The following is a 24,531-nucleotide window of genomic DNA, read 5'->3' on the forward strand; positions in this document are numbered from 1 at the left end:
AACACAGACAAAAAAAAAAAAAAAAAAAAAGAAAGAAAGAAACCGTATAGATGGTGGTCCAGTGGTTAGGACTCCACGCTTTCGCTGCCAGTTCAGTCCTGGCCTTTGAGCTAATGGGTGAGTAGACAGTGTTTACTGCAGACATCAGCCTAGTGAGCTGCTGGGGTTAGAGAGGTCAACAAAGACCTGGTCATCATCGGCATAAAACTTCACGTCCTTCCACTTCCAGGGTGAACAGCACATGCCCACACACTCATGGATTGTGGTACACAGTTCTGGTTTTTGCTCAGGAAGAACCTGGTAAAATTGGAGAAAGCTCGGGAAAAGGCAGCAAAAATCATCACCAGAGTCAAAGGGCTTTTATTTCGGGCTCGATTACAACACTGAGGCATTCTTAGGGAGAGGGTTCAAGAGGAGACCTAAAAAATAAGAGTAGCCTCATTTTATCCAAAATAATGAAATATATGTTTTCCCAGATAGCTGGTGACTAAAGCATCTCTTTCTATTGCTCTATCTTCTCTTTCCCCAGAAAAAGTCAGAGGTTCAAAGTGAGTGTGAGAGACACAGGGGCTAGGTGAAAAATACCAGTTTTGAATTGGAGAGAAGGCTGAACTGAAAGAGTAAAAACCATCCTGTTCGAGGACTCCAACATCAGACATCCACCGCGAGCTCTATGCAGGCCCAGTGTGACAATGACTGTATTCCGTGACAATACTGGGCCAAAAGGCTGTCCTAAAAATTCTCTGCAAGGTTGCCTGATAAAAATTCTAAGCCGTCGAATCTTCTATAGTGCCCAAGGCCTGTCGATGAAACTCAACCCCGTGAGACATGAAATAATAGTGGTAACCACTGAATTCATGAATGTCTGAGCGGCCAATTAAGATAATGAAGATCAAAATAAAGGAAGAAATGGGAATTCCCTGGTGGTCCAGTGGTTAGGACTCTGTGCTTCCACTGCAGTGGGCACAGGTTTAATCCCTGGTTGGCGAACTAAGATCCCACATGCCGTGCGTGGTGCAGCAAAAAAAAGCGAGAGAGAGAGAATACAGTCATTTAAAAAATAAATAAGTAAAAAATAAAACAAGAGAGATAGCATTTATTGAACAATTGTTGCATGCCAAGTATCATGTAATGCTTACATCAGCCTTGCGAAAGAAGCATTCCTGTGCAGAGTTCACAAATGAGAAAACCAAGACACATGGAGACTGATAATGAAGGCAAACAATAGTGGAAATGAATAGAAAACTCTAAGCTGTCTGGAGTCATTAAAAAAAGGCCTTTCCAAATGGTCTCTTTTGGCCTTAATTATACTATCTATTCAACAAAACAATCTAGTTTCTTAGTTTAGGTGTCAGTCACTACCAACCCTCTATTCCAAATCATCCCTTTGGCTTTTGCCTCTGTGTGAAACTATCACCGTGAGTTAATATTTTCTTGCTTTCACCCTCCTCCAGCTGATCACCGCTCCCAAGGCCGAGAACAATATGTATGTGCAGCAGCGAGATGAGTATCTGGAAAGTTTCTGCAAGATGGCCACCAGGAAAGTGTCCGTGATCACCATCTTTGGCCCTGTCAACAACAGCACCATGAAAATCGACCACTTCCAGCTAGGTTCTCTGAAACACTTTATTATATTCTTGCTTTTCTCTCAGCTAAGGTGGGGCACACCTTATGGGAGAGGTCGGTGGGGAAACAAAAGGAAAATTCAGGTTTCAAGAGGGCCCTTTTCTTGTGGTAACAAAGGTCAGTCTGCCTAATTACTGATATGTAGCCATTCTGAATGGTTCTGGTTTAAGTTCTGGGCACTTTAAAATGAAAAATATGCAAGCACTCTATGGTTTGAAAGTCAGTAAGATGGAGGAAAATGGGAGAAGTAATACAGTGTGTCGGGGGCAGCCAGAGAGGAATCCTGACACTTTCTTCTGGATCCTGAGTCTTCTTGCCTGTGAGCAGCGCCATCTGATATTCCTGCAGCCTTTATGCTGCAGGCGACTCCCTCACAGATGGGGCTCGTGCAGACCCTTGGGGGTCCTTGACTCTGGCCAGGCTTGGGGGGAATGAGCCGGGGCTGAGAGAAGCTGTGAAGCTAAATGAAAAATCACTGGAAATACAGACTGAATGGCGCCCACGTCCTTTTGGAAAGCAGAGGGATTTGGCTGAATGTGGAGTCTTCACAATTTTTCATATTAATGATGCGTGTGAGGCGTACAGCTCAGCGTTGGGCAGCTGAGGTCTAACTCACTGAGTTCTCATGGGAACATGGCAAGACTTACTGTGAGTAGTTATGCCTCATGGTCAGAAGCCCCAACTCTAACCCACCCAGTTTCTTTTATAACTGTTACATCTCTAGAGCTTTATTTTTTTTAAAAAAACGTTTTTTCTTACATGATTTCTCTACTTTTGTTTATTGTTGTTTCAACTATAATGAAAATCCTTCTTCTTGTACCATTTGCGTATCCTGCATATTTTTCATAAAATATATTTCATCTGAAAGCATATAAAACATACTTTTTCCATTAGTTAACTTTTTTTTTTTTCTGGCCGCACCGCGGCATGTGGGATCTTAGTTCCCTGACCGGGGATCAAACCCACGCCCCCTGCAGTGGAAGTGCGGAGTCTTAACCACTGGACCACCAGGGAAGTCCCTCCATTAGTTAACATTTAACTTCATTACATGTAACATGTTACCTCACATATTTTTCTGTCATGTGATCTTGGTATCATTGAACACATATCAGTCGTAATTATGTCATGATAATGTCAACTTGATTTTAATATAGTCTAGATTTCTAAATCATATTTTTTATTGTGGTAAAAACACTCAGCATGAGATCTATCCTCTTAACTAATTTTTAAGTGCACAATACAGTATTGTTTAGTATAGGTACAGTGTTGGCCAGCAGGTCTCCCAAATTTATTTGGGTTTGAAGTTTCAGTTATGCATTCTCTATTTTTATTAGCTCACTTTTCCCTGAGATAGTTCTAAAGGAAAATAAATAGCATCCTTTCCAATGTCCTCTCATAAATCATTGTGGGTCAGTGATAGGTTTGTGGACATTTATCTCTGTGCTGTATGTATGTCTGGGAGGGAGAACAAAAAGAGTGAGAGAGAGAGAGAGAGAGAGTGTGTCCTTACCAACAATAGCAATAATCATACAAACAAAAGACACAAAAGAAGTTCTAGAGTTAAATAAAGAGGTTCAAATCCACGGTCACAATGTATTTGCTGTGTGACTTTGGGCAAGTTACTTCCTAAGTCTCAGCTTAGAACATAGTTATATACATTTCACAGGTGATGGTGAGGATTTAATAAGAAATTATATGTAATTACCTGTCACATAATAAGTACTACTATTGTGGTCATCACCACCATTTGATCTGGCAGGCATCTGGAGATCAATGAGCTGTCACAGGGACTAGAGCACGTATAATTGAAAAATACTTGTAAATTGCTTTCTGCTAATTACACAGGGCTGACAGGGAACCCTCACAACTGCTTCTCAGGGTCAGGCTGCATTACTACTCTTGGTGACAAAACGGAAGCCCAAGAGGGACTTCCCTAATGATCCTGTGGCTAAGACTCCTTGCTCCCAATGCAGGGGGCCTGGGTTCGATCCCTGGTCAGGGAACTAGATCTCGCATGCATGCGCAACTAAAGATTCTGTATGCCGCAACTAATGCTCCCACATGCCACAACAAAGATCCCGCGTGGCGCAACTAAGGCCCCGCACAGCCAAAATAAATAAATATATATTAAAAGAAAAGATTTTTTAAATGGTGTATTAAAAAAAAAAAAACTGAAGCCCAAGAGACTAATACTACAAAGCCACATATTCAGTGGTTAACTGGGAGTCAACCATTGGCTTCCTGGATTTTTAAATAGTAGCATGAGTCAGTGAGCTTGGTTATAATCCAGATGTCTAGAGAGGAAGTAGGTATTCAATCCAGTACAGAAACATGCTGGCTGGTGATGAAAGCTTTCCTCCACCAGGTGTTCCCAGTGTCAGATATGTTACCCACCAACTCACACAAAGAATTGTCATTCCTTATTTCAGAGAAGTTTGGAAAAATCATTATATCTTCCACCTCAACCTCTACATGGTCCTAACTGTTACAAGCATCTGGTGCTGCCTTGGCAAAATTTTAACATTAATCCTGCTGTCTTTTAGACATCTGGGTTGAATATGAACTGTAGAGGACTGAGATTTTCTTTTCTGCCTTATTGGAAACCAGGTATTATGATTTGGGTATTTGCCACTTACTGAATGGCAGCTTGGACATGATTTGGGGGCCTTTTATTTTGTTCCTCATCTAATTCCTGGAAGGCCTTTCTCTCCTTGTGTCATGTCCCAGGTTACCCTTATGGGAAAGGCTGTGGTACTTTCAGCCAAGACTGGGAGTCAGCCATGGGAAAACAGGAGTTGGCATGCGCCATGGTCTCAGTGAACCAATCTCCAGCCTTGACCGATTTTCAGCTGGAGATCTATCAGATGGCCTTACTTTCCTCAAAATAAATCAAGCACTCTCTACTCTTCCAGTCTTTTACTGGTCCTTAAAAGCAGAGGCCCACATCCAACTACAGTGTGGGCTGTACTCATCAGCTGGCCTGTCTTGCTAAATGTATTTGAGTTATAGATGGTGGACCTACAAACACCAGGAAACTTACTTTAAGGTTTCAGTCATTATTCGTTCTCGAGCAAATTCCAATGCAGAATAAGCCCAACTGGTTTTGCCAGCCCAGAGTATATTATACGTGAAAATAAAAATTAAAAAAAAAAAACCCCAAACAAAAGATGAAAACTAGAATGAACTAACACATAAAGGCATTCTTAATTGTTAGAGATATTTAAAATATCAATCTAAGATAGGAATATTGGTGTCTATGTTAAGAGAATGAATTATAGACAAAGTTTGTCAGGTGGGAAGGAGTTGCTGGCTAAAGGCATTTTATTGCAGAATGAAAAGAGAAGTGGGAGGAAAACACAGCAGGCATGTATATATATATATATATTTATGTGCTTAGCAAAATGTAGAGATGAAAAATATTTTGACACTGGTATTGATCACCAAATTTTAAGAGTTAGAACACAGGGCATTTTTATGGGGCAAAGGCAGCTTTTTGATAGTTTCTTTTGAAAGAAGAAAAAAAGGGAGGTGGAAGAGTTGATGGAAGTGTAATGTGGCAACAAGGAGAGACAGTGTTGATTCCTTATTCATGTGAGTCGAGAATTCCTAGGTGAATGTCTAACACAGCTTTCCTAAGTGAGACTGATAGAATACATTTCAGCCTAAAATACTCTATCTTTGATCCTGTTGAAGAGAATTGCTCTTTATGGACAGCCTCACAACCATCAGGATCCATAACAATGCAGAAATGCTGCTTTCCCACAGGAGCACCTGAAAAATTGACCCTTTGCCCCAGTTCCTCCTTTCTTCAGTGGTGACTAAGGCAGCTGCCTTCTCTAGACCCTGCCACCCTGTGCCGGGAGACAAGGCTGGGTGAGTGATCAGATTTCCAGACACTGCCTGTGGTCTCCCTCTCTGTTTTTTCAGTCTTTGATTATCAATCACTCCGTGCCCTAGAGGCTGGAGAGGCTGCCCCCTAACTTGTCCAGTCATCCCATTCAACATCAAGTGTATCAGTGTCAAGATCAACCCCTGCAAGCAAGGGGTGAAAAACACCTTGATAAGTCAAGTGTATAAAACAAGTGCTTGAAGAATGTGGTGGAGGAATAGCTCTTCCAATTGCAGTCATCACAGTACTGAATTTTGAAAAGGGGGTGGATTTAAAGGAGGGGCCTTGAAACTGAGTAGTTTTTTTGGTAGATGATGACTCTATCATAGGTACTTTTTGTTTTTATTCTTTTATTTTAAACAAGTGATAACATTTTTTGGATTCCAAAGTCAAAGCTACATAAAAAGGCATACACAGACAAGTCTTACACCTGTTCCTGACCCTTTACCTTATTACTCTCTGCCCCAATAGGAATATTTATGATTCCTTGTTTATCCATTTAATGCTTGTTTGTGCAAACACAAATAAATATAAATATCTATATTCCTCTTCTCTCTCTCTCTTTTTTTTTTCTAACAGGAAACTGTTTTATTACCTTGGCTAGGAAAGACCCTTTTTTTTTTAAATTGAAGTATAGTTGATTTACAAAGTTGTGTTAGTTCCAGGTATACAACAAAGTGAATATATATATGTATATATATATTCTTTTTCAGATTCTTTTCCATTATATGTTATTACAAGATATTGAATATAGTTCCCTGTGCTACACAGTAGTTTCTTTCTGTTTTCCCCTTCTTTTTTATACAAACTATAGTATACTATATGGACTGCTTTGCGTTTTGCTTCTTTCATTTAAATATATTTCCTGGAGATCTTTTCTTATGAGTATATAGAGATCTTCCTCATTCTTTATTATTAAGCCATTGTGAGATTCTACCACAGTTTCTTTAACCATTCCCCTTGATGGACATTCGGATTGCTTTCAGTATATTGTTTTTATAAACAATTTCAGAATTAACCTGTACCCATGTCACTCTATGTATGTGGGTATATCTTTACAATAGATTCTGAGAAGTAAGATTGTTGGGCCAAACAGAAAGTGTATCTAGTTTTGGTAGATATCACCAAATTTTTTCCATACAAGTTGTATCATATTGCAGTCCCACCAGAAATGTGTAAGAATGTCTATCTCCCCAAACCTCTTCAATAGACTGTGCGATCAAACTTGTGAATGTTTTTAGGGAATGCGGTGTGTGAAAAATGGTATCTTAGTGTGATATAGTGTTAGGTTGCATTTCTCTTTTTATGAGTATGATCGAAGATATTTTCATATGTTTCAGGAACATTTATGCTTTGTTTTTAGTGTCCTTTGCTTATTTTTCTATTGTGTTGTTGGCCTTTTTAATCTCAGTTTATAGGCATTCTTTATAAAACAGAATGAAAATTCAGACTCCCTGGTCCTCTCCCCACTCCAAGATGCTGACCCAGTTTGGGGATGGGGTCCAGGAATCTGTTTTTAAAATGTTGCTCAAGTGATTCTGATTTGCAGCTAGGTTTGGTCTAGAGCAGAAGGTTGGGTGTAGGATAGAAGGGAAGAGAGGGCTAGAAATTTAGATTGACACCCGATTTTAGAGGATTTCAAATACCAGGACAAAGAATTCAAACTTTATTTGGTAAACCATGTGAAGTCACTAAAGATTTCTAAATATATTTTTCAAGTAAATTTTAAATAACTTTTAAGGTTTAGTAGTCAGTCTGTAGGACAGAAAAGCACCTGGCAGGACACATTCTTCATAGACAAGACAAACTGGCAAATTGGTCTTTCTAGACAATTGAGACAATTGATTAAGGCAGAGGAATAGTGCCCCCCGGGGAGCATGAACCGGATAGATCTGGATTCAAGGATTGTAATTTTAACATGCACTCCAGGTTCATGATGAAGGCAGACAGTGACTCATACTTTGAAAAACTGCAAGAGGAAATTGGGAACTTCTGAAGCAATGGGAGAGCTGAAGTGGTCCCAGGACACTGGAGGAATGGCCTTCAGGGCCTAAGGGCCTTCCTTAGGGATGAGAAGGAGGAAGAGGAGAAACCATGGATGTCACAGAAACGCAGCAGTCACAGAGGGAGGCTTCAGACACAATGCCTGGCACACAGTTGGTGTTTAATAAGTTGTAATTGGAGCTGAATTTTTCTGCAGTGTCATTGATGTCTATAGTCAGACATGGAAGAACAAATACATGAAGAAACTTACTACTACATGAAGACCACTGACTTTTGGAGTTGGAGTTGTTAAAGGGTGGGAAACTAGGCAGGTGTTTGTCTTCTAGGGCCAGTCCTCATCAGCACACAGCAGAGTTCATCCTCTCTCCTGTCCCTCCTCAAAAATCTTAGGTCCAGGGGCAGGTTGTGTGGAATGACCAAATCCTACCAAATGGGCTTGGATCTGTGCATCATTTTAGGTGGATCAGGACCATATGGGCAATTTATAGGATGTGTTCTAAAGAATGTTTGCTTTAAGCCCTGCCACCCTTGAGGAGGACTAGAGATCTTTGGCAGAACTTGGATAAATTTAATAAGAAGCTGCCAAATCTATGTTGCTTTTCCAGATTGAAGAGAACCTCTTGTTCACCCAGCCCTGATTTAGACAGAATGCAGAGCGTAACAGAGACCTGTGTCAGGAGTAGGCAGCTGGAGACGGGAACTGGCCTCACGCTTACCCTCCTCAGATTTCAGCCAGAGGTAGACTCTGTCTTGCTCTAGAGTTGTCCCCATCCTAGTTGGATCCAGTGTTCGTCAGGCCTTTCATTGTTTTTCTTTGGCTGATTCTCTCAGCACAAACACTGCTTAGGGATGTAGACCTTTCTGTAGGCTGGGAGTGCAAAATGTTTTATTTATCTTTTTTAGTTTGATCAAATCATTTCAGAAAATATTCTAGTTGAAGGGAGAATCCAGACCATGAAGTTGGTTTCTTTTTTTTTTTTTCCTCCATATCTTAGTAGAATAAAATTTGGTTTAAATCTTGGTCTTGGGTCATCTCTATCCTTGAGTGTGATGCATTTTATGAAAGTAGAGAGAGGACTGGATGGGAGTGAGGTCATGTTACCTGAGTCCTAACCTGCAGTCTGTTATTAACTAGCAATGTGAACTTGAGCAGATTGCTCCCTTCATGGTGTCTGTGATAGATTGGTTCTCTGGGAAACAGACTCTGAGATTTGCATGCAAGAGGTTAATGCGGAGTATTCTCAGGAATCATGCCTATGAGGGGTGAGGGATACAAAGTGACAGAGAGAATTTGAATGCAATTGGCCCTTCAGCGTTGTTCACTTTGAGGCAAGGGGGCAGCTGTTATATCTTCTCCCTCCCCCACTGCAAGCAACCACTGAATGTGGGCTGTCTCTTTGTAAGGGTGTGATTTGGGGAAAGGCAGCACTTTTCTAAGGAGAGCAGTTTTCAGAGAGGGATTCAGCTGCTAACATTCACAGCAGCTTTAGTCCTGAAGGTAGGGTCTGGCCAGCACTGCAGAGTGTCCACTGCAGTCCTTGGTTTCATCTTCAGTAACGTGACTGTGTTGGGCCAGATAATGTCTGTAGCAGTTATCTATTGCCACAATAAGGCTATGGAATAAAGACCCACACACCTCAGTGGCATACGACATTAAACATTCATTGAGTCACAAGCCTGAAAGGTTCAGCTGATTTAGGCTTGGCTTGGCTAGGCTTGCCCATGTGTTTGCAGTCAGCTGCCTATTGGTTAGGTGGTTCTGCTGATCTTGGCTGGGCTTACACACATGTTAGGGGTCAACTGGCTGTCAGTGGATCTGGGATAGCCCTGACTGGGGTGAGACCAGAGTAACTTGGCTTGACTTATCCTCTACAAGGCTAGTATGGACGTAGTCTCATGGTAATGGCAGAAGCAGCAGGAATCCCAAATGTGCAGGCCCATTTCTAACCTCCATTTGTGTCACTTATGTGAACACTGGCTAATCCTGACCGAAGCAAGTTATATAGATGAGCTCAGAATCAAGAGGTAGGACAGTTCCACCCATCCACCATAACAGGGAGCTACAGCTACTGGGCAAAGTGTTAAGTATAGGGAAGGGTGGAGAATTGGGACCATTTTTGAAATCCACTACAGTCTCCAATTTCCTTTCATCTCAGCCATTCAATGGTTTTTGTGACTTTATCTGTTAGGTAGATGTAAATGTTCTAATTTTGATTCTACTTAGGAACTTGAACTCTGTCCAAGTTACTTATCTCTGAATTCAGCATCCAGCACAGAATCAGCTTAGGACACTGGCAGCAAATATTTTGTTCAATGAACAAAAGCAAAAATGAATGTATGTATGGATTAAAAATAGCAATTCCTAGGTTCAAGATAAAATCTGGTTTGTAAAGTCTTAGAATCAGAACATTAGTTGTTGAGGACATTTACAAATCAGTTTTTTAATGATTTCCTTCATCATTATTATTATTGTTGTTGTTATTAATCACAAAGTAAAATATGCTCCTTGTTAAAATTTAAATAATATAGACTTACATGGAGTAAACAGTGAAATTTTCTACCTCACCTCTTCCCACTCCCCAGAGGCAACCATTTTTATCAGCTGTATGTCCTTCTGGACTTTTTACTATGCATATTCCCATATGGATGTATTATGTTTTCTTTTGCTTTATTTCCTTTTAAGAATAACATCATACTATGCATTTTATTCTGCAAGTTGCTGTTTTTATTCAGTGAGCTATACTAAACAAAAACCAACACCATGAACCTAACAATTCTTTTAAATTAATTTATACTTTATTAATGATAGCATTCTCTCCCCTCTCATTATGATCTGCTTGGGAGAATGAAGCTTTTTGTTTATATACTTTCAACAATCCTAATCAAATAAACCAAAGTAATACTTGAATTGTAATTGTCCCCTTTATATCAATAAAAGAGTAATAGTCTGTGGTACTCAGCTGTATAACCTCTGTATCTGCAAAATTGTGTTTTTTTCTACTGTAGTACTATTCATTGGGTAGCAGTATTGATAATAACTGATAGATTCCCTTCTGTAATAGATCTGTTATCACATATTTGCTAACTTTAACTTTTGCACATTTTTTTAAAATACAGGGGATTATTTTGCAGATAAAAATTTTAATAGGGTTGAGGGAAACACTGTGACCTGTATGGGAGAGAAGAAGTAAATAAAGCTGTCCTATCCTTTCCAAAATGCTTTCCAGACATAGTAATTTGCCATGTTCATACTTCCCATTAACCCAGTAGCACCTTTAGGAAACATTCTGAATTATAATAATTTGCTTCAGGGCTTGATATTTGAAAAAATACCTAACATTAAAAACTTCCATAAATTCAGTAACATTTTACTTAAAATTGTATTCACTTACAAAATTTATATTATGAATAGATTGACTTTTTTTGGAGCCAAATGACCAGATTTGAACATAGGCTTTTTATTTTTCTCTATTGCAATGACATAGTTCACTGAGTCCCAAAGTGATTCTCGAAGTGGGAGCAACAGACACTGATTTTAGACTTAAACAAATAATTAAAACTAAAATAAAATTTAAAATGAAAAAAACTTAACCAAAGAATCTGGGTCTGTTTCCCTGGTGAGTTAGGGTGATGACTCATCCCCAGAGTGAGTTGGCAATCTTCTTCCAGGGATGACTCAGCAGCTTCACTCTCACGTTGCTCCTTCTGATTCACTATGACCAGGGTGGGCAGAGATGGCGGTTTGATCATCTTTGGAAGAGTGATTTTCAAAATGAGTTTATTCACTTGTTTCTATATTTATTTGTTCACTTTGGAAACGCTTGTTCAAACAAAATGTTAGTCAAATGTGTGCAACTAGTGAAAACTGTTCTAATTAACTTGGGGTGAAGGCTCAGGGCCTCCACCCTTTGGTTTCCCACTGATTTCTGTTTTGTCACATCCATATTTATTCACATTTCATTTACCTTAAGATAATGAGAAACCTATGCGTGTTGTGGATGATGAGGACTTGGTAGACCAGCATCTTATCAGCGAGCTGAGGAAGGAGTATGGAATGACCTACAATGACTTCTTCATGGTGCTCACTGATGTGGACATGAGAGTCAAGGTACGGGTTCCTGTTTTGGATGATGCAGTGACGTTCCTTAAGATAGCAACTCAATTTTTTGTCAGTGAGTCTATTAGACATATGACTAAGCACAAGTTATTTCATAAATGGGAAGGTTTTGAAATGGTCCAAATAGTTCCCATTGTCCTGTAGAATTTGTGTCTAGAAATGTGGTCTATGGAAAATATTGGATTGGATGACCACCTATGGCCCAGCTACTTGACTCAGACTAAATTCTTCTGTAACATCAAAGTCATGCATTCACCAGACAATTGTTGCATAGCTATAATGTTTATCACCAGCCAGGCCCTGGTGATAAAAAGTAAAGAGTATTTAGCTTCTGTTTTCAGAAAACCCAGATTTAACATAGACCTACTTTGAAAGGACCTGGAAGTTTACCTCCTGATCCAACATGGGCAAGACAGTAGGGTTTTACACCTACTTTCTTCCTATGATAAGGACAGAGATTCTGAACCCTGAAAAACTGTGCCATGTAGTCATAATAATATTAACAATAACTAACTTTATTGAGTGCTTTCATTATGTCAAGCACTCACCTCAGATGTTTACAATCTTTGTCTCAAACCTCTAAGATAAATAGCAAGTATTATCATTGTTTCACAGAGGACAAATAGAGACCCAGAGTAGTTAAGTAACATGCCCAAGTTCACCCAGTTAGTGTTGGACTTCATACCCACGCAGGTTGACTCCAGAGCCCATGCTTACATGAAAATCCTTTTAAAAAAAGCTGCCTGGGCTATTAGAATAGCTGATTCAACCTACAGTATTTTTCTGGATCTGGAGAGAGATCCCTTCAATAATTCATTCTGCATTTGTGTTGTGCCACCTCTAATGTGAGAGGTTGGACTAGATGATCCCCAAGGTCTTGGCCAGCTTTCACATTCCATGATTTACTAAATTCCCATTGAGGGCACTTATGCTGATCAGCCAGCCCTCAAATCCACCTCAGGTTGCTGTTCTAAGTCCAGACAGCTTTGATGCAGGAAACTGAATTTCATTATCCCCAAAAAAGTTAGATTCCAACTTTTTTTCTGAGCAAACATGACCTAATTTTAAGTAATGCTCGCTCAATAAAATAGTCTCTGGGAATCACAAAGAGTTTATGTAGATTTCTGATGACCACAGAGCAGGCCTCCTTCTGGTGGAAAATTACCGTTATTGCTCAGGTCAGATACTCTAATATGTTATTCCGTTTGTTTTCTTGTGTTTAGTACAGTGTTTCTGACCTTCTCTCCAGTTGTATAGTGAAGAGGAACCAGCTTAGTCCCAGAGGTAGGGAAGTGAGCCTAGAATATGTGTGATGAGGAAGGCATGGACCCTTCCCAATAAAAAGAGTGAAGCTAAGACCTTCATGGAAGGTAAAGGCTTTTGTTTTGTGGATTCAAAACCTCAAAAAATCAGCAGAGGTACTACTGCAGGAGAGAATTTATAAATCAAAGAGCCCTCCAGGCTCTGATTTCCCTGGAGCCACCCTGAATTCTCTCAAGCTCTCTGTCCTCTGGACATAGGGAAGAAACACCTTTATACATTATATGCTTTTTATTTTTCCTTCAACAGCAATATTATGAGGTGCCTATAGCAATGAAGTCTGTGTTCGATGTGATTGATACCTTCCAGTCCCGAATCAAAGACATGGAAAAGCAGAAGAAGGAGGGCATTGTTTGCAAGGAAGACAAGAAACAGTCACTGGAGAACTTCCTATCCAGGTACATCACCTTTGGAGACCCTGAGGAGGCAGACGGGAGAGTGTTCTGAGTGAGCTAATGAAAACCCCAGAGAAACACAGAGCAGACATGTGTGTGCAGAGTGACCTTCCCTGTGAGACGTCTGTCCCCTTCACGGCACTCTAGCCACCAGGCTTAGTCTTGTCCTTTTGGAAGTTGCTCTGGTTGCAAGGCTGGCTGGGGTCAGCTCCAAGCTTGAGTGTTAATTTGGTGGCTTTGGATAGGTCTTTTCTTTTTTTTCTGCCTTTTTTTTTTTTTTTTTTGGCACAGATACAGAATTCTGAACTTCTGTGAGTGTTAGTTTATTCAGTCAGTCAATTTGGAGAGCTTTGTATACTGTACTTTTATTTTACATATTTATTGGGCCCTTTCTAGTTCCAAACAGGATTTGGAACACTGCTTGATTTTCTGCTTCTTTCCAACTCTGCAGAGAACAAAAGCTCCACCAAGACCTCAAAAGGAGAAATCCTCTTGACCCAGCTCCCTGATTCCTTGGGGAGTATGGTTTATTGAAAACCATTATAGGGAAACTCTAGTACATACACAAAAAAAAGTGTAAAAAAAAATCACTCTACTTCTTCCCTTCTCCATCCCTTCCCTCATGTTGGATGAAAATTCTACAAATCCTTGGGACCTTAAGATGTGCAAGGATGCAGAAATTTCACCTAGGCATCAAGAATTCTGTGATTAGGAAATGGATAATCTGAATTCCTCTAGATTCAGGAAGCTTGGGTCTTTTAAGAGATAACAACATGATGTGTAAAGAGCATAGGACTTGCCATTCATCCAAGTTTTCAGTTTACAATTTTCTAGGTATGTTGCCCCTATGCTTCCAATTAACCCTATCTTAAAAATCTCTCACCCATGAAAATAACGACAGCAAGTAGCCCTACTTCCACTCCAGGGTTGCTGTAATCACCTTTTGTGCCAAGCACTTCTTCTTCCCTCCTGAGTTTAATCTTCACAACAATCCCATGATCTAAATACTGTTAACTACTGTCTTGCTGCAAACAAGACAACTTAGGCTAATGGAGATTAAATAACTTTCATCACTGAGCTAGTGTCAGTTCTAGAACTCAGTGGCCCCAGGATAATCTGGTTCCCAAAGTCCACGCTCTTATCTAACACTCGTTTTGAAAATATAATGTGAATTATTTTTAGTGTGAACCCAGAGGCCCAGAGTTTGAAGTGAAGAAAAATACTCCTAAAACCACAGGATTTCAGAGCTGAAAGGAACCCAAGATTCTGCCTTCATCCAAATTTTCAGTACAGTGCAAATACCTGGAGTGGAGATGAAAGGTGCATGCCTCCCTAAGGACATAAGGCTCATTCAGTCTTCAGGCCACTCTCCGGGCTGAGAAAGGGCTCTAAGGCTCTACTGGGCCGATGGCTTCTTGTCCAATCCTGGGGGCTCTGAAATATCAACTTTTAGTTCAAGGTCATCCTTCTAGATGGCAGTGATTTAGAAGATTGAGGATAAGAGCTTGCTGTTGTCCTTGAGGTATTTTCTTCCCCTCCCCTTCCCTTCTTTTTATTTCTTTTACCTTTCTCTCCTTTTTTAGGCAGAAAAGATTCTTTAGAAGTTTACTTTTGATTTTAACCAATAGTGTTAAATATATCCAAGTTATAAATTCAAGACCTTAGTTTTCTCTTAAACTTTTAAGTTAGGTTTTTAAATCTTATCATTTTATTTATAACCTGGCAAATTTTAACTATCACTCTTAAGGGGCTTTGAATAATGTTTAATCTCACTTATGAACTCAGTAATTAAACAATGTCATTATGCCAAACAGCCATTTTACATTTAATAGATTTCTTTCAATTCCTTGAAATAAAACCTTTCTGAGTACTTAAATGAGCCATAAGTTTGATAAGTTAATCTTGTAAATACAGTGAATCTAAAGTTTTCTCAGATGTTCCAATAACTGTATACGCTTAGTAAGATTTCAACCTAAAACTATACATCTAAACCAAATACTCAATTACACATTCTAGTTTGGAGTTTCAAGGCTGTCATTTTAAGCCAAATTCTCTTCAGTTTCACAAGAACATAAATTATATAAAGAAAATCAGAAATGTATATTATTACTACAATTTTGATTCTTTGCAAACTTCCTCTTCTTAATTCTAAATCTTCTAGGACTGAAAGAGGCACACCCACTGAACCAACCCGTTAAACTCACACAGCCTGATCTCCAGAGCAGTAGCCATCCAGTTCATTGATATTATTTATAACCAAGGATTTAGTCCAGCCATGAGACCTGCAACTACAGACATTCTGAGGGATTATTCTCACCATTTCCAGGCAGAGGGTCTTTTTATAATCACAGTGTCATGGGTTTCAAAACTTGAAAGGCAAAACTGACATTATCTCACTTTTGTTCACTCACAAAGCTTGCAATGCTCATTCAAGTTGATCACTGATTTGAATTTGTATTTTTTTGATTCTTAAGACATTACACATATTTTGCATCTAAAGTCTTTTGAACTGGATAGGGCCCTACATAATGTAAATGTATTTTCCTTCTAATGTTAGAGCCTTGTGAGCTCTTATATTCACTACTATTTCAGGAACATACATCTTTTATGGATATTCAGAATGGCATAGGATTATAAGTTAGATGTCCTATGGCTATCTATGACCTGTGGTCATGGAATCATCGTGCTGACAATTATCACTGATCTTAAAAATTAAAGTAGAATAGTGTATTACTTAAAGGCATGAGTAAGACAGCCCTGAAGTTGATTCCTGGTTTCTCCACTTATTAGCTGTGTGACCTTGGGCCAATTGCTTAATCTCTTTGGGCTTTAGTTTTTTCATTTGCAAAATGGGCATAATAAATTTATCTATTCTTAAGATTGTTGTGAAAGGTAAATTTGATACTAAAGGTAATGAGCTAGAACCTAGCACAAAACAAGTAATCAATAAATGGTGGTTATTAGTAGTATTAGGGCCATTTATTCAGGTCCTAGTTAGAGAACTTTGTCATCAAAGGAGAGCTAAGAGGAGATTTAATAAACACCTTCAGAATTGAAACCCAGGCAAAGAGAACTGAAAAAATAATTTTTTTTCTACCTAACCGCTCTATAAATAAAGGAATATCCAAATGGGAATTTTCCTTCATATTTGCTGAATTGTTGGTGGGTCTATACAGCCTGGTTTCAGCTGACCAGACTCTGAAGCCAATCTAGTTTTTAGTGACACTCACATGGTTCAGGCTATAATTACCTTTCTCTGAGACAGAAGCCCTAAAGAGTGGGCAAATGCACACTAATTTGGCAATGCCAGTTAAAAGAAGCAAACACATGTATAGCTTGTAGACTTTCTATTTACTGACAAAGTAAAGTGACAGAAAAACAATTTGTCCAAAATAAGGATCTGGGCCACATTCACATCTCTTGTTACTTCCCACAGAAGTTAGTTCCATTAACATTTGTCCTTCAGTGCTGGGAGCTGGGGCCTTGTATCTTAATGTAAAGGTCTGTGGGATAAAGAATGATCACTTAGGGGAAATGACCTTCTCTTGATTCTGTCTGGGACAGGGAGTCTCAGATCCCATCCTTCTCCAGTCTGACAGCATTCAGTGGTACACACAGGTAAACAAGCTAAAATAGACCTCACCCAAAATAGCTCCCTCCAGGATACCCTGAAGCTCTGTGTGAGGCCAGGAAGGCTGGCCTGCTTTGGGTGCTGGCTGGGGTGCCGGTGCTGGTCTGGCATGCCTCCTAAGGAAGCAGGGAAGATACAGGAGACCCTTTTCGTGATCCGAGAGCCGTCACTGTTCCGTTTCCCAGGAAACCTCAGACAGTCTCAGACTCTCCTCTCCCCTCCTTTATGCAAATACATTCATCTTCCTATCCTCAGTGGAGATTTTAGTTTTTCTTTCCCTTTGAAGAAAAACAAGCAGAGGAAGCTAATGTAATGTCACAGCAAACAATTCTTGGCGAGCCTTGCTACAGGCGCCCATTCAGAGGTTGTATTTCATCAGACTATCATTTCCTCTCATTCATCCAAACCACTATTCCCCTAAGAGGCCATTTTCTTTGGGACTGAAAACTCTCCTGTTCACTGTGAGGCTTGAAGGGGCACAGGGAGAGAAGCCATGAATAAAATCAACTGGCTTCCGGCTCCATGAGTGCATTGACACCCCGCAGTCACCAGCGCTGAGGGTAGAAAGCAAAAAACCCTTCTCCAGTGAAGGTGGAATTTGAGACAGATGCATGCAGCGGCCCCTTGGATGCACACCCTCTCTCCTTCCTATCCTCTTAGGGACCCTGACACGCCAGCCAAGCATCAGCACCTCTGAGGGGGTAGACTAGGGAAAGCCCTGCACCAGGAGTCAGAGAAATCTGTATTTTGGTACCACCTCTTAGATTTACTAGTCAGGCAAGTTACCTCGCTTCTCTAAGCCTCGTTTTGTTATCTGTAAAATGGGGAAAACAAGTCATGCCCTCACTGAACTCTAGTGAGGATCACATATTGTGTAGGTGAAAGTGAGCTATAAAATGATACACAAACATAAGGATTAAATCGGTTGTTGTATGACATCATGATAGACAATGTCCAAGATCTGTTAATGGGGAAATGGACCTTATCCATCTGTAGGACAAAGTTCTAAACCTAGAAGCCTGCAGATTAAGACATGATCTATATCCATGCCATCACATGCATAACTTACATTGATGGGTTTTAGAGTTTAATTCTTATAACACCTCTTTGAGGTGGATTCTAGAGCTAAGGAAAAACTATGACTTAGATGAACAGAGTGACATGCTCAGGGAACCCAAAAAGTGGCAGTGACAAAATATGGACCAAGCTTCCTGGCTGTAAGACAAAAGCTCTTTCCACTGCCCTGCCGTGTTGGCGCTGTAAGAGCAGAAACAAGTTTATCATATAATCTAAAATCCTACGGCTCTAGGTTTAGCCCCATTCTACTTCATAGGGGTACTCTGTAAGTGGTGGTTCTTACTATGATGATAGGGTACATTTTAGAAGTAGCATTTGCCCCTGGAAGAGCCACTGGCTACTGAGGAAGGTACATAGGGCTTTGTTTTTCCAGGAACCCTCCTTGACCGTTTGAGACACTTTCCTATTTTCCTTCTTCCTGTCACTGTCATCTACTTAAAATTCAGTTCCTTTTTTTCCATACTCTTTCCTGTCCATATATTCACTGCTCCCTGCCCCACCCAAAAACCCTAAGGAACTCTACCAGAACTTGAGTTTTCTTCAGTTATTTTCTGATTCCCTTATTTCTGTTGCTACAATTTAACATACAATATCAGCTGGTTTTCATTGTATCTGAGAGCTCCGTCTCTCCCTAAGTGACCTCATCAGGCATGGGGACCAGACTCATGCCTGATGACCAGACTCATGCCTAACACATCACGCAAATGTCACAGTAGGCAGACTGTGAAGTTACAAACGAAAAAGTGCAAGAAATGTGGTAATACAGTTTAATATTAGGCTTTGAGGAGCTATGAAATATTTCTAAGGGTCATTGTTTTTTATTCTGGGCACAGGAAAAAAATGACAGCCGAAGTTCCTCTGTGTTTTCACACTGGCCTCTATTGTTTGAAGCAGCCATTGTGGCCTTCTGCTTCTTTTCCAGGTTCCGATGGAGGAGGCGGCTGCTAGTGATCTCAGCGCCTAATGATGAAGACTGGGCCTATTCACAGCAGCTCTCTGCCCTCAGTGGTCAGGCATGCAATTTTGGTGAGTGGGAAGCATCACTGACCTGCTTGTCTTAAAGCATCACTGCTTTCCCATACCACTCTCTTCCTGGTCAGTTCTAAAATGGAACATTAGGTCATCCAAATATTCCCCAGTCCAGACTGTAGATTCCTAGACACTTACTCAGTTATACTGAGGATAAAGTTGCTTTCAGACTGGAATCTTAGTCAACTGGGGTCTGTTTTTCTTTTTTCTTTTTTCTCAGTATTCTGCCCTCTCAGGTTCTTCATTAAAGTGTTTGAAAATACCTGCTGCTTTACTTTAAGTGATCTGTATTATGTTGTCTTCTTGTTTGCTTTTTAAAAACTTGTCTCAAGATCATAAAACTCAGGTATTATCATTTACTTAGGTAATAATTAGGTACCAACATTGAGTACTTCTCCATAGATTAAATATCTTTTGTAAAACAGGAATGGCTTTGGGAATTAATGAATGGATTGAAGCACACTGTACTATATTGCCGTTCCCTTAGAAAGGATTTTGATCTATAACTGGGCACCAGGAAGACAGCAAGATCTGTTAAACAGAACCTTATGCTTTAAGACAAGCAGGTCAAAGAGAAATGCAGTTTATTATTACTATCATTATTTGCAGTAAATTTCTCAGTGTTTTGAAAACTAATGTATGCTTTCTTTACCAAGCATTATTATCCTAGTGGTCAGAAAGAGCTAGTATGATTTTGAATATGGACATACAGAAAGGAAAGGAAATGCATAATACACAGAACTTATTACTAAGTTCTGTTTTGAACCAAAGAGATAATGGCAATTTCAAAAGTGGAAATCACGACTGAAATCTCATGTAAGATACACCTCTGCAGAGGAAGAATTTTGAGAGAGTCATTAGAGGGGGGAAGAGTAGCTAGGGGACCACAGATTAAAAAATTCATAAGTGGAACATTGATGAATCTGTATTATTTCGATACTTCTATTAGGAAGAAGAATCATGTATTAGTTATAAAACTGTGTTTGATTTATAAAAGGTGGTGTGGTGGTATAAGTCTTGTAAAACATTACGAGAGCCTGGCCCTTGCTATGACCCAGTACCTGAACATTATAAATACATTTCAATTTTAAGATATGAAATAATAACTCAAAAGAAGGCAGAAAACGAGCTCATAACAGTAAAAACAATGAGAAAATTTGTGAATTTTTATTTATACTCCTATTAACAAGGTTAATGTTTTAAGAACTTATGTCAGTATATGTAAAGAAGATTTGACTGTGCCAGCATTCTTAGGCAAAATTTATATTGTGTATAGCCACCAACAGTGCTGGGTAAGACAGAAGTTTTTAGAGCAGTTAATGACCCTCCACAATAAGAATATTAATAAAATCATGGTTTGCTAATTTTCTACAGATGTCTTTGCAGCAGCTCTTAGGTGATGTTTCATTTTGAATCTCTGCACAGAGCCCTAGTCAAACACTTTTGCAGTAGACAGGAAATGTGAACAAGTCATGTTTTTAAGGGATAATTAAATTCATGATCTTCCCTTTTGAAAACATGACTCAACAACATGTAGAACAGAAATGCTTCACTTCTCTGGGGGAAGAGTAAAGGCCACAAAATTTTTTTTGTAATAGCATTTTGCTTGGATTTCAGCTCTTCATTAAAAGAGCCCTCCATGGTGGCTTTCAGTTTTCTCCCCTGGACAGTCAACACCGTCCACATTCATATTTAGTTCCCAGTTAGTACCATGACTAGGCCCGGATTTTGTCTAAAACCGCGAAATCTGAATAGGATGAATCTAGAGCCTCCTTGTCCTCCTGTGTTCTTTCTCCTGAATCTTTTCATATGCGCTTCATCTTCAAAAGAATTCCAACAAGCTACCAAGGCATGACCTTCTTTCCTTTCCTGAAACTTTAGCTGAGGCTGGGAAGCAAGCTGTGCCTGCTGTGCTACCCCTTTGAGACTTCTAAAGAAGTGCTAAGAACCTGCCCTCTAAACTGACAAACTTTTCTTTGAGGAAGCCAGAATGATTTCTTAAACGATCACAACGGCTAGGGTCTGTAGTCTTTTCTTTGAGAGAAAATTAAATTATCCATGCAAGCTGTTATAACTTTAGGCATGACTTTCTTCCAGAACACTAATCAGCTTAGATCATCTTAGATATTTTAAAGTTCCGATGGCTTCATTTTTGGTTTGTCATTTAGTAGAGTGAGAATCACAGTTTAAAAGCAAATTCTTCTATTTCAGTCTGCAAAAACAAAACAAAACCAGACCACATCTGACCCTGTTGTTAATCCTAAAATCTGCAATTAGTCTTTTTTCAAGATTTTATAAGTATTTAAATACTTTTTTTTAATGAAAAAACTTTAAAAAAATGAATTATTTTACCTAATCAGGTTATGTTTTATATTCTTTTTAAACTTAGAGATTTTTAATTCTCAGACATCCAGTCTTTGGAAGTGAAAGAAGACTTACAGATTCTACCGCTTTCTTTTTTTCTCTTAGGTCTGCGCCACATAACTGTTCTGAAGCTTTTAGGTGTTGGAGAGGAAGTAGGGGGAGTTTTAGAACTGTTCCCGATTAATGGTAAAGTGTTGTTACTTTAAAACAGTATAAACTACTGATAAGTTCAGTTAAATTACGTTAATTTATATGTAAGCAGTGGGTGTACCCCTCAGGTGAAGAAAGGTCACAAAATCCTCCCTCCTCATGTTTGCCCGTGTGTGTGTGTATGTGTGTGTGTGTGTGTGTGTGTGTGTGCGTGTGTGTGTACACAGGATGGATTTGGAAGAAGGGGAAGGGGAGCACAGCACTAATATTGTTTTTACTAAAAAAATCATAAGTGACAGCAAAAATATCCATTTTCTTAACTGAAATAAGTCATTCTTTTTTGTCTGCATGGGGCTTTATTGGCTTACAAAGCATTTTCATCTAGGTTATCTCATTTAATTCTCGAAATAGTTTTACGAGGCACAAAGGTCATATCTCACTGATTCCCTTGCAACAGATGAGGACATATACAAAAAGGCTCAGAGAAGCTGAAAGAAAATGACAGTGACTAAAAGTTTCAGAAAGTAAACCCAGTCTTTCCATCCAAGATCAAGCACTTTACCTGAGATAATGTGTATAAATCCCTGGCACAGTGCTGGACAGAGCAGATACCCAGAAAGTGTCATGTGCCCTTCTCCCTTCCCTTTCTTCTTTTCACTAATGATAATAGTTTAAATATATTCCCAGCTCTTAGATAATTGGTATTTTTCACCTTTGACAATGAAATAAGAGTTTTGTTATAAAGACAACAGCATCAAAAGGAAAACTGTACCCGCAAAGAAACTAAGCTAATTGGAAATAAACTTAGAAATATAAACAATATAATCTTTGTTAGTGACAAATTTTAAAGCGGTTGATCTTGCCAGGATTAAATGAAGGGACTGGTTTTATACTTTGTAACACTCCTATAAGGAGGCATTATGTGCCCCAAAGTTTGATACACTAATAATGTTGTAGAACAGCAGGGACATTTCTTTGCTAGTAGAAAAAACAAGCAAACTTTTTAAATTGGATTTTTGAGCTGAAGAGAAGAGACTCCTGGGTCCTCTCTCTATTCTCACAGTGGTTTCTTCTCACTTTGATGCTTTCCTGAGTGCTGCCTCTTCAATCCGCTAACAACTTTTCTAATCCTATTCTAGGGAGCTCTGTTGTGGAGCGAGAAGACGTACCAGCCCATTTGGTGAAAGACATACGTAACTATTTTCAAGTGAGCCCAGAGTACTTCTCCATGCTTCTAGTTGGAAAAGATGGAAATGTGAAATCCTGGTATCCTTCCCCAATGTGGTCCATGGTGATTGTGTATGATTTAATTGATTCGATGCAACTCCGGAGACAGGAAATGGCTATTCAGCAGTCACTGGGGATGCGCTGCCCAGAAGATGAGTATGCAGGCTATGGTTACCATAGTTACCATCAAGGATACCAGGATGGTTACCAGGATGACTACCGTCATCATGAGAGTTACCACCATGGATACCCTTACTGAACAGAAATATGTAACCTTGGGCTTCCCTAGTGGTGCAGTCGTTGAGAGTCCGCCTGCCAATGCAGGGGACACGGGTTCGAGCCCTGGTCTGGGAAGATCCCACATGCCGCGGAGCAACTGGGCCCGTGAGCCACAACTACTGAGCCTGCGCGTCTGGAGCCTGTGCTCCGCAACAAGAGAGGCCGCGATGGTGAGAGGCCCGTGCACCGCGATGAAGAGTGGCCCCCGCTTGCCTCAACTAGAGAAAGCCCTCGGACAGAAACGAAGACCCAACACAGCCATAAATAAATAAATTTATAAAAAAAAAAAAAAAAAAAAAAAAAAAAAAAAAAAAAAAAGAAATATGTAACCTTAGCCCCAGCCAGTTTCCCCTGCAGCTGTTGAAGCCACATGTGGCCAGCTATGTAAAGGAGAGTTCTTCCACACTGCCTACATTCCCTGCCTTTTTCTTTCAGTGTTCTTCCAAGATTAAATAAATAGCAAACTTTTGCCTTCTCATGAGTTATTACTGAAGCCTTAAATCATAAAGATGTTTAAAAGAATTGTTTGTCTAACTGGAGAGGATCTGGTGCTGAATAATGTTATTGAAAATGGATATTTTCCTTTTCTTAATATGGTGGACGTGATCGGGAATACAGTATTCTATAGCGTAAGTATTTATACCTCTCTTTTTAGTATTTTTAGTATTAATTGGTAAGTGAAAACCATGATTGTTAAAGAAAATTAAAGATCACAGCACAGATATTTTCAGATGAACATCTGAGCAGATGGGACAGACAGAGCAGGTAGCTTCTTAACCCTTTTTGAATGTTAGTCTAAAAATGATTGACAGCTCTGCTCTATACTGTGAATTTCTTTTTTTTTTAACCATTACTTTAAACATAATTAATTCTAGGGCTTTCTTTCTTTCTTTTTTTTTTTTTTTAATGCTATTCTTGTCTGCTTACATTCTTTTTTTTTAATGTATGTATGTATGTATGTATGTATGGCTGTGTTGGGTCTTCGTTTCTGTGCGAGGGCTTTCTCTAGTTGTGGCAAGCGGGGGCCACTCTTCATAGCGGTGCGGGGGCCACTCTTCATCGCGGTGCGCGGGCCTCTCATTGCCAAGCACAGGCTCCAGACACGCAGGCTCAGTAATCGTGGCTCACGGGCCGAGTTGCTCTGCGGCATGTGGGATCTTCCCAGACCAGGGCTCGAACCCGCATCCCCTGCATTGGCAGGCAGATTCTCAACCACTGCGAATTTCTTTCCTGAAGTTTGATACTATAGGAGTCCGGTGACACTGGCTACCAAAGCCAGGGCAAGTACCAAACTCAGCTGTGTTATCATAGCCACTTCCTGCCCTGTTTCTGTTAACTCTTAGTGTCTTTTCAGGGAAAAGGAACTTCTAAATCACCACCAGAATCTGGCTCTGCAGCTAGAGGTGCTACTTTCAGAGTTCTG

At 39.7% G+C, this 24,531-nt stretch overlaps 1 protein-coding gene across 1 annotated transcript in view; it reads left to right on the forward strand.

Moving 5' to 3' along the window:
- Positions 1 to 23,584, forward strand: part of CCDC80 (coiled-coil domain containing 80) — a 32,607-nt gene extending 9,023 nt beyond the window's left edge. Inside the window, exons 3-8 of the mRNA XM_059921163.1 lie at positions 1,455 to 1,611; positions 11,491 to 11,627; positions 13,206 to 13,354; positions 18,982 to 19,085; positions 21,558 to 21,638; positions 22,742 to 23,584. Of these exons, the coding sequence (XP_059777146.1) occupies positions 1,455 to 1,611; positions 11,491 to 11,627; positions 13,206 to 13,354; positions 18,982 to 19,085; positions 21,558 to 21,638; positions 22,742 to 23,088 (975 nt within the window). The 3' untranslated portion in view covers positions 23,089 to 23,584. The remainder of the gene's footprint in view (positions 1 to 1,454; positions 1,612 to 11,490; positions 11,628 to 13,205; positions 13,355 to 18,981; positions 19,086 to 21,557; positions 21,639 to 22,741) is intronic.
- Positions 23,585 to 24,531: the final 947 nt, after the last annotated feature.

The sequence above is a fragment of the Balaenoptera ricei genome, chromosome 4 (genome assembly GCF_028023285.1).
Source record: "Balaenoptera ricei isolate mBalRic1 chromosome 4, mBalRic1.hap2, whole genome shotgun sequence".
NCBI lineage: Eukaryota > Metazoa > Chordata > Mammalia > Artiodactyla > Balaenopteridae > Balaenoptera > Balaenoptera ricei.